Source organism: Caretta caretta, chromosome 17, assembly GCF_965140235.1.
Source record: "Caretta caretta isolate rCarCar2 chromosome 17, rCarCar1.hap1, whole genome shotgun sequence".
Classification (NCBI taxonomy): Eukaryota; Metazoa; Chordata; order Testudines; family Cheloniidae; genus Caretta; species Caretta caretta.
Genome location: NC_134222.1, coordinates 24,330,281 through 24,340,857, shown reverse-complemented (window position 1 = coordinate 24,340,857; position 10,577 = coordinate 24,330,281). Strand labels below are relative to the sequence as shown.

Below are 10,577 nucleotides of genomic sequence, written 5' to 3'. Positions count from 1 at the left end.
TAATGACCTGGAGGAGGCGTGGGCGGGGAGGGTGCCCGGGCTCCAGGAATAGTCAGGGCTGGGGGCCCTGCTCCACCAATATTTGGAGCTGGGGCTCTCCCCCCGCCCTGCCTGGAGCGGCCCGGCGCAGGGCCCTCCCTTGTCCGCCCGGGGGCTGCTGCGGCCCCTCGGGAGGGGGGAGGCGCACACGCGCTTGCCATCTCTCCCCTTCCCTCCCCTCCCCGGCCCGGGCACCCCCCAGGAGGAGACGCGGCGGGGGCTGCCGGCAGACACGAGCATCCGGAGTAGCCCTCTCCCACCGGAGCGGCTGCTGGGGCTGCAATTACCGCTCCCGTCGCTGGGGGCAGCAGAGTCTCGGAGATGGGCTCCGGTCAGGGCGGCGGCGCTGGGCGGCCGGGCGAACCGGGCTCGGCTGCTCCGCGGGCTCCAGGCTTCGCTCTCGCGCCGGGCTGTCCCGGGCCGGGGGTAAGGGGCTGGGGTCCGGGCCGCCCGCGGGCGGATCGTTCCCACGCTTCCCGGGGCGCGGGCTCCTTCCCATCTGCCGCCTGCCGGTGGCTGCGCTGCCGGTCAGACTCCCAGCGGCGTCCGCCCTTCGCGCCCACATCCCCGTCTGCCGGGAGCGCTGCCGGCCTGGGGCCTTCGCGGCCCGCCCGTGGCCTGGAGCTCCGCGGGCGGCGCCGAGCCGGGTCTGAAGCCCCCGGAGTCACGTCCGCCGCTCGGGCTGGGGCCGCATATTTGATGCCCGCTCCCCCTTGTACTGACTCCGAGCTGCGGTCCCTGAGCCAGACCTGCTTCTCCTGCGCTGCTGGGCCTGAGCCCTGCGGGAGGGAGCCCCGCCGGCGCCGGCCTTTGTCCCGCCCGCGGCTCGGGACAGGCCGGCTCGGCGCCTTGTCAATTGCAGCGTGAGCCCCTACATCAGGCTTCGATACTGTTTCGGTAACGAGCCCCTATGGCCACTGAGCCAGGCGCCTATTGGAGACCGTACTCCCTACCGAGAAGAAAAGGGGGACTTGTGGCACCTTAGAGACTAACCAACTGGTCTGGGCATGAGCTCTCCTGAGCTACAGCTCCCTTCATCCCATGCAGGCTGTGGAAAGTGTAGAAGATCTTTTTATACACGCACAAAGCATGAAAAAGATACCTCCCCCCAGCCCACTCTCCTGCTGGTGATAGCTTATCTAGATAAGATATATTTGAGGGGGCTGTGAGCACTTTGAATGGTGACGGGCGCTGTGCTCGTGAGAGGTTCAAAGGACTGGCTTGCCCAAAGGGCTGCTAAACATTCACGCTCACAAGGATCAAAATTGAACTCAGCACCTTGCAGTTTTTTAGAATCAGATGCTCCTGGCACTCGAGTTTGCCTTCCTCATTGTTTTGCAGGAGAGTAGCTGCTAAGACAATCTTATTTGCAGCTAGTCTGATAAGGAAGGGCTTTGACTCCTCGTGGAGCCGGGGCTGTGACAGCCTTTCGCTTTAAGGTATTTAAGGCGGACTCTTGTTCTGGTCCCCATTCCCACTGGGTCTTTTTCTGTAATAACTTCCATAAGGGAAGTGTGATCTCTGCATATGTATAAATATGTGGCGGTAGGAAATTGAACCCACCCAGGCGAACTCGTGAAGAGCGCACAGGGCTAGGGGCGGACCCCTTTCACCTTGCGCTGATCCACTGGCCTCCCCTCCTTCCTGGCCACTATACCTAAGCAGGTCACCGGTGGCTGCCCCCCTTGTGCTTTCTCCCCGTTTACCTTAAACCCTGCTTCTTGGGTTAATGCCAAAACATTTTCAGTAAGTTTCTGTACTTGTTCCTTGGTTTCCCCCCAAATCGGAATATCCTCTACCTAGGAGAAGACAACCCGTCTTTCCTGCTGACTTAGATTAGCTAACATATCTACTACATGTCGGTGTGCAAAATGTGGGCTAGCCAAATCGATCACTGCGAAGTATTTGGAGGTGGCTTGTACTTTCTGTCTAACCTGTGTCATGTCTGATACAAGTGGAATCAGGGGTACAGATCCTTCATTAATCCTTCTGTAGCCTCTAGTCAGCCGCCAGGACCTGCCCTCTGCCTTTAAAACCGGCCAGGCGGGAGAGTTAAAAGGGGAGCTCCTTTTTCTAATAACTCCCTCTTGTTCTAGGTCCTGTACAGTCTGCATCCGTTGCGCTTCTGCTTCCTCTGAGTAGGGCTCTTGTTTCTGAGGGGGCACCGATTCACCTACCATTTTAACACAGGCCCTGATCTTTCCCCCGTCTGTTTTGCTTTGCGTCCAGACGGCGCCACCCCTCGGCTTGCTCCGTAGCGAGCCGCACCAAGTCTCCCTCCCCCTCTGCTTGCAGCGATATCCCGCTTCCCCGGTCAGGACAGTCAGCGGGGATTTCTAGTTGCCATAAGATGCCCCCAGGTGAATCGATGATGATGTTATGATGGTACAGCCAATCGGCTCCGAAAATAATTTCCTCGACCATGTCGGGGGTCTGAATTCAGTTCCCTTTTCTTTCAAATCCTTGTGTTGAAAATGGGACCTGGGCCCATTCCCAGCCTCTCCTTGGCTTTCCTTGGCAAGATTTCAAAGGGACTTGCTTCACTCTCTCCCCTGCCTGGGGAGCGGTTTTAATCAACGAGAGAGCGGCTCTCGTGTCAGTGAGAGCTAGCGGATGAGCGGGTTTCTCCCGCTGGCTCCCTCCAGAACCGCAGGAAGTTCACCTAGGAGGCCGCATTGTGCCCTGTCCAGCAGGCACCCCTAGTTCCGACTGCTCCGAGGGGCACTTGCGGCTCTGCTCCCCACACGCCCCTGAGGCTCCCGTCTTATCAGGGCTCCCTGGGCTAAATCTCGGGTCGGGGCTCCATCCCAGTGTCCCCAGTCACCTCCTTGTGGCATGACCGCCCCTCAAGCCAGTCGGCGGATCCGGGAGTCGTAGGAATTTTGCCCCTCACCTTCATGTCCCTGGGAATCATTATTTGGAGACGGACGGGGGTCTGGACACGGATAATGTCCCTGTTGCTTGTGATTCCCCCGCCCGTGGTAGCGACCTCGGGAGCCCCCATTCCCGCTCCGCGGCTCTCACTGGCTGGCGCGCAGCCCCGAAGGGAGCTCTCCCCTTTGTGGCCGGGCCTGCGGGGCCGGGCTGCGGGGCTCTGCGGGCTCGGATCTCGGCGCCCCGCCACGCGAGGCGCCCAGGCGCTGAGCTTCTGGGCGGAGTGGGGGAGAAGAGGCCCGGCACAGTCCCTCAAGGCATTCGTGCCCTATGCTACTGCATCGGGGTCATTTGCGGGTGCTCCGCGGGCGTTTTCAGGGCGGGTGATGCCTGCCAGGGCCTGCACTAGTCCCCAGCGGGATAGGCACCCCTCGGGGTCTTCCCTGGGTTCCCGCCTCGTGCTGGCCGCCTGTATCCCTGGGTGGCGGCGACCCCTTTGTTCCCCACGGCTCGCCAGCAGGGTCGTAGGGAAGTGTCTGTCGTTTCCCCTGCCCCCTCCGGCCACGGCGCCCTGCAGTTCGGGGGCGGCCCGCAAGCTCCGGGGCTGTTCCCTTTTCCCCGCTTGCCGCCTGCCGCGCACGCAGAGTCCAGGCGGAGAAACGTTCCCGGCGAGGGGCCGAGCAGTTTGGCCCTGGCCTGGAGATCCGCTGCTGACCCCGGGGGGTGGAGCGGCTGTGCTCGTCCCTGCCGCGGGGTCTGTGTCTGTCCCGGTAATGCTGGTGATGGCTGCAACCGGCCCCCGGGGCTCAGGATTGCTGCTCCCGATCTCTCTTTCCCAGACCTCGCTAGATTCCCACCGGGCAGCCTCCCACCCAGGGACATCACCTTGGGGATGGAAGTCCCACCCTCCTGCCGTCACCGCTGCCTCCTGGCGGTTCGCGAAGCCAAGCCTTTGTTTAAGGTGCTGGATGAGAGATTCGCATCGGCTGTGATCAGCGGGGAGAGCTTTACTTTGTTCTTACTTTGTGTGTGTATAAATCTCCTCCCTGTATTTTCCACTGCATGCATCCCATGAAGTGAGCTGTAGCTCAGGAAAGCTCATGCTCAGATGAATTGGTTAGTCTCTAAGGTGCCACAAGTCCTCCTTTTCTTTTTGCGAATACAGACTAACACGGCTGCTCCTCCGAAACTTCCTTCTGTGGTTAACCTCTTTACCATGCCCGGCAACACTTGATTTTCTTTTCCTATTCTTTCCTTTTCCCCAAACGCTTCCTCTACCCTTTTTTCTTTCTGTTTGCCCTCCCTGATTGCCTCCCTGCGAGGGTCTAGCTGGCTTTGCACCCCCCTTGCTATCACTTTCCATCTTTCCGCCTCTCTTTCCATATGAGCGAGTCTCTCACGCAGGGAGGTATTCTCCTCCTGGCAAGATGCCACGCGGGAGTGTAAGTCCCTGCATGCCTCCCACAGAAGGCAGACTGCTGCTGAATCGCTTTTAGTCGGAGTAGGCTTGTGCAGGATTAGAGACCGTGCAAGCCTGTCCTCCAAATCAGAAATGGTACATACATCTCCCCTCCCTGCTTCAGTCCAGGGGCTGTGTCCAAACCTCGGTAGTACTTGCTTAAAGGGTGTGGGTTCTTGTACAAAAGACAATGGTCCCTGTTTTTCTCTTTTGGGATCTTTAGACCTTGTCTTCTTAAACATGGTCCCCAACAATTGTGCACCAACCACCCACAGCACAAAACTAAATTGGTAAATATCAAGTACTATAACCCCCTGACTCTCAACACAGCGGTTTTACTATTCAACTCCAGAAAAGGCAATTTCCCCTTTTAACTCCTGGAAGAGCAACTTACAACTCCTGAGAGAGCAATTTACACTATTCAGCTAATAAGATTCAGACCCAAACTCCTATTTCCTTCAGAGTTTCTGGTTAATTAAGTGAAAGTTTCCAATCTTTTCCCTACAGTGCCAGGCTTCCCAAAGCGGGGCGGGGTGCGTGCCAGATTTTATAATAATTGCAGCTCCTGCACTTGCTCCCCCCACTGCATTCTCCACCATTGATGTTACACGGACAAAACTGCACAGGCCCCTTCAGGGGACACGACAAGATGTCATGTTTATTATAATAACACAGTCTGATTTAAGACCAATAACTAATATCTAAGACCTATGTACACAGAGAGAGAGAGAGAGCAAATGTTCTGCAGCTGCTAGATAGTTACCAGTCCTGAATGTAGCTTGAGTTCGTGGCTTGGGTTCGCAGCTTGGGATCGTAGCTGGTGGTGGCTAAGTGGCCAGGAAAGCCAGGCATGAGGAAGGGCTGGGTCTCTGTCGGGCGCCCACCAATGCCCCTTGATGCTGGAAGCAGAACGTTACCCGAAGGCTTCATTCTTACCCATCTTTTTTATAGGTTTTTAGTTTGAATCCAAAGTCTATAGGCCTTGCTGTGTCACGCTGCCTCTGGGTTGGGTGTGATTGATCCCCCGTCAATTGCAGACATGACTTTCAGCCTGGGACCTGACTTTGATCTTCCTTCCATTGTACTTTTGTTGTTCTTTTCCTTTTAGGGTGAACCCTTCTTACTTGGTTAGGGCTGTTGTCTGCATCTTCAGCCCTTGGTGTTTGAACTTTATTTCATCAGGACAGGCTGGCGCTGGAGGTTGATTCCATTATCCGTACATGCCTCATTCCCACATTTAAACTAAACTAATAGGGTTACAGCAGGGTTTTGCAAAAATGAAGGTTGCAGCAAGCTGTTACAAAATGGAGTGAGCATTTCAAAATGGAGTTTGGGACAAGTTAAAATGGAGTTTGAGTTACAATATGGACAAGTGTAAGGAATGGCAAACCGAGAACAGAAGTTACAATATAGACAAGTACAATGAATGACAAACAGTGAGCAGAAGTTACAATGTTGAAACAGTGCAAGTTTCAGGGATTTAAGCAGCAATTGGATTGAAAGTGAAATTCAATTAGCCAGTTATTGGGGTACCTGGTTTTATGAATGACTGTAGTTTCATTCATAAAACTTTTCTTATGAAGTTATATTAATAAAGTGAATAATTAAAAACAATTTCATCGATCAGTTCTACAGGGGAGTCCTCTCTGACCCTAGCCCTGGGGAAGCCTGTCTGCACCCCAAGCTCCTCATCCCTGACCCCAGAGCCTGCGCCCCCAGCACCCCAACCCTGAGCCCCAGCCCTAGCCCCCTCCTGCACTGTGAACTGCTCATCCCCAGCCCCACCCCAGAGCCCTCACCTGAGGGGAAAAACACACAGCTTAAATTTGGCAGTCAGTTTGGGGTATGATCGTGTTTCGCACAATACTTGTCTATTTTACACCCTTCAAAGTATATAATTGGTTGTATACAGGTGTTATGAAGTGGGAATGTTCTTAATGTTTTCTCTGAATACTGTGTGGGTGCCTCAGTTCCCCCTCTGCATTTCTTAAGGATCTAGGTGGTGGGATAAGGGTGTGTGATTGTTGTAGAGCCCTAGAGGGCCAGTGTGATGCTGTCTGCATAGAGTATAGCCGACACCTTGTCTCCTGGCAACGGATGGCCTGGGCCCCACCCCTGCAAGGTGCCAACTGAAGGTGTTGGAGGACAAAGAGATCTGGTGGCCTCCTTGTCCAGAAAAGAGACAAAGGCCAGAGGAGGGGCTGGAGGGAGTGTCAGTTTGGAGCTGGCTGGGGATACTAAACTGCTCAAGATAGTTAAGACCAAAGCAGACTGTGAAGAACTTCAAAAAGATCTCACAAAACTAAGTGATTGGGCAAGAAAATGGCAAATGAAATTTAATGTGGATAAATGTAAAGTAATGCACATTGGAAAAAATAACCCCAACTATCCATACAATACGATGGGGGCTAATTTAGCTACAACTAACCGGGAGAAAGATCTTGGAGTCATCGTGGAGAGTTCTCTGAAGACGTCCATGCAGTGTGCTGTGGCAGTCAAAAAAGCAAGTGGGATGTTAGGAATCCTTAAAAAAGGGATAGAGAATAAGATGGAGAATACCGTATTGCCCTTATATAAATCCATGGTGTGCCCACAACTTGAATACTGCGTACAGATGTGGTCTCCTCATCTTAAAAAAGATATACTGGCATGAGAAAAGGTTCAGAAAAGGGCAACTAAAATGATTAAGGGTTTGGGGGTCCCATATGAGGAGAGATTAAAGAGGCCAGGACTTTTCAGCTGGGAAAAGAGGAGACTAAGGGGGGATATGATTGAGGTCTATAAAATCATGAGTGGTGTGGAGAAAGTGAATAAGGAAAAGTTATTTACTTGTTCCCATAATATACGAACTAGGGGCCACCAAATGAAATTAATGGGCAGCAGGTTTAAAACAAATAAAAGGTTTCAGAGTAACAGCCGTGTTAGTCCCAGAGCCTGCACCCCTCACCTGCTCCTACATCCCAGCCCAGAGCCTGCTCCCAAACTCCATCCCTCAGCCTGCACCCCCAGCCTGCACCCCTTACCCCCTCCTGCACACCCACCCCCTTCCCACACACCCTCTCCTGCCCCCAAACTCCCTCCCAGAGTCTGCAGCCCCTCCCTCTGCACCCCCTCCAACACCCAAACTCCCAAACCAAACAAAGTGAATGGGGTGGAGAATAGAGAACTCCTCCCTCGTCCAGAGGCAAGGAGAGCTGTGACTTCACTCAGCCTGGTGGGATGGGGCTGGTGTGTTCTCCCACACCTTTGAGACCACTGCCCACACCGACAGAGCAGCAGGAGGTCACTGCACCAGGGCTGGCTCCTAACGGCAGGACTTTGCTGCGTCTATACTTATTGCGTGTGTCTGTGACAGTCGATTCTGGCAGGTATGCAGGCTGATGGCTTGGTGCTGGGGGGATGCCTTGGTGAGGCTGGTGGCTTTCCTGCTGCCTGTCACCAGCTGATGCCTGAGGAGTGGACTCTCGGGCATGTGTCCATGGGCCTCACCAGTCTGGACAGAGAGTTGGGTTTACGGCCTCCACTCTGACCCTGGAACAAGAGCAGCTACTAAAAGCAGCGTGTTCCATTCCTGCCCTTTACAGGGTCTGCTGCATCCTCCCTGGAGTCTGAGATGACACCCCCAGGCAGCCCTTTCCAGGAAGCACAGGAATCCACTCCAGTCTTTCTCCTAATCCCTAGCACTGTGTCTGCCTGGCACCAGCCCAGCGAGCATCTGTCACCAGGGATGGCCATGAAAGCAGCAGGCTGGAACTCAGGGCCCAGCGGGGAAGGGTTCCAGCTCCACTCCTTGCCTCCTCCCCCATTCTCCTCTCTCACCAATGCCATCTCCATAAACAAAGGGGGAGTGGGGCTGGGGTGGTGGCAGAGGAGTCAGCGAAAGGAAAAGAGTCCGTTGGTGAAACCCCACCCCTGCGTGAGTGAGTAGCACTGAGGTAATGCAGCCCAGCCCTGGCTCCACTCACTGATATAAGGCAGCCACCGACACAGGTACACTCAGGAGTGAGCGGATCCTCTGGAGCCTACACAGACAGCGACAGGGGCCTGCAGGTGCTGCCAGCTAAGGAGTCCCGCTCCCTTTCTGCCGTTGGCTTGAAAGTATCTAGGGCGTGGCAACATGTCGATGGGGCTGGAAATCGGTGGGGTGGCCCTGTCGGTGTTGGGCTGGGTGGGCACCATCGTGTGCTGTGCACTGCCCATGTGGAGGGTGACGGCCTTCATCGGGTACAACATCGTGACAGCTCAGATCATCTGGGAGGGGCTGTGGATGAACTGCGTGGTGCAGAGCACGGGCCAGATGCAGTGCAAGATCTACGACTCCATGCTGGCGTTGCCCCAGGACCTGCAGGCGGCTCGTGCCCTGGTGGTGATCGCCATCGTGCTGGCCGTGCTGGGCCTCATGGTTGCCCTCATCGGAGCGCAGTGCACCAGGTGCGTGGAAGATGAGACAACCAAGGCCAAGATCACCATCATGTCTGGGGTGATCTTCTTGCTGGCTGGGATCATGACCCTCATCCCCGTGTGCTGGTCGGCCAACACCATCATCCGCGACTTCTACAATCCTATGGTGACAGAGTCACTGAAGCGGGAGCTGGGAGCCTCCCTCTACGTGGGCTGGGCAGCTGCAGCACTGCAGCTGTTTGGGGGGGCTCTGCTCTGCTGCTCCTGCCCCCCCAAGGATGAGAAGTACGCTCCAGCCAAGGTGGCTTACTCCGCTCCCAGATCCACCGGGCCCAGCTACGACAAGAGGAACTACGTGTGAGGGAGGCAGCCCAGCACCCCTCCCGCCTGCCCTGATCCATTCATCAGGCTGCTTCTGACAGTCACTGCCCCCCCGCTGCTCTCTGTAGCCCTTAGGACCCCAGGGCAACACGGCCACCCCTTGCTGCCCCAAGGACGATGGTTGGCTGGCTGCTCACCAGACTTTGACTGTCATTCCAATGGCTGGGTGGAGGAGGAACTGCTCCGTCTCCCTCAGGGCTGCTGGCGAGGGGAAGCAAGACCCTGGCTAAGACTCTCGTTTCTGTTTGTAGATACTTTGTCTTTGATCTATTGCACCCCGGCTCTGAGGCACCCTCATTCCCACCGGCTGGAGAAACCCCACTGGGCTCCGTTCCTCCTTCAAACCCAACGGATTCCTCCAGCTGGTTCAGCTGGCACCCTGGCAAATTCTCTGGCTGCGGGTGGGGGGCGGATGGGTAACTAAGAGTGAAGAGGTATTTGTACTGAACGTGCCAGCAGCCTCTCCCAGCTGGCACTGGCTGTGCCCTGGGTGTTGGGACCCCTCCTTTTCCCTACCTCCCAGGAGTTTTCTCTGAGGCACTGCTGGGAGCACCCCGCCCCCCATTTACCCTCCTCCCAGCCCTGGATGTGCCTGCCTGCGGGTTTGATGGCTGTGTAAATATGGATGATTTCTTGTAGCTAGGAGAGATTTTTCACCATGATTTGATTTGTGAAGGAAGCTGTTGCCTCCTAGCACCCACCTGCGCTGATGGGACTTATTCTGGGCCATAGAACAGTAGCTGATCCTTCTGGGGGCCCTGAGGTGGCTTCTGTGGGAAAGAGAGGAATGAAGAGCCCTCCCTTGCCATAGTGGGAAAGGAGGCCAGCAGACACTGGGGCAGGGCTATCGTCTCTCTGATCACCTGCCTGCCTGCGCTGGACAGGCTGTGCCCCCTGTTACACGCACTTAGACAGTCCTGCTTCTACTGCTTTGAACTGAGTTACATTTTTCAATAAAATTGTCCAGTTCCAGTAACAGCTGAGTGACGTGTCCTTCTCCGGCGCATGAAGCAATGTGCTAGAAATCAGCTTTCCCTCCTCTGGCTGCAGCCCTGGCTCGGGCTTCGGTCTGGAAGGGCAAGGGTGAACCAGACAGCTCAGGTGAAAGTGACTTGTCAGGTCACTTTTCAGTAAGCCCTCTCCTCTCCCATTGGTTCATGCTGCAAACTCCCTCTCCACTACCTCCCCAGGCTGGGGCTGGACAGCGGGCCCAGGGGCTTACCCTTCCCCAGGTCCCACCATCCCAGTGAGTGACAGAGTGGGGTCCCATTCCAGTGAGGGGGTTCTTTCCCCATGTCCAGAGGCAGGGGGAGGTCTCCCCTAGGGAGATGCTCAGACAAGCTTGCCACCATGAACTGATGGGTTAACAGACACTGGAGAAGCAGCTCAGGTTCTGCTCTGTTTACTTTCCCTGCCAAGCATA

At 55.6% G+C, this 10,577-nt stretch overlaps 1 protein-coding gene across 1 annotated transcript; it reads left to right on the top strand.

Moving 5' to 3' along the window:
• The first annotated feature begins 367 nt into the window (after positions 1-367).
• Positions 368-9,992, top strand: CLDN3 (claudin 3). The gene is made up of 2 exons (XM_048823955.2): positions 368-465; positions 7,957-9,992. Exon 2 carries the CDS (start codon positions 8,490-8,492, stop codon positions 9,132-9,134), a length of 645 nt encoding a protein of 214 aa, XP_048679912.1. The 5' UTR covers positions 368-465; positions 7,957-8,489; the 3' UTR covers positions 9,135-9,992.
• The last annotated feature ends 585 nt before the right edge of the window (positions 9,993-10,577 follow it).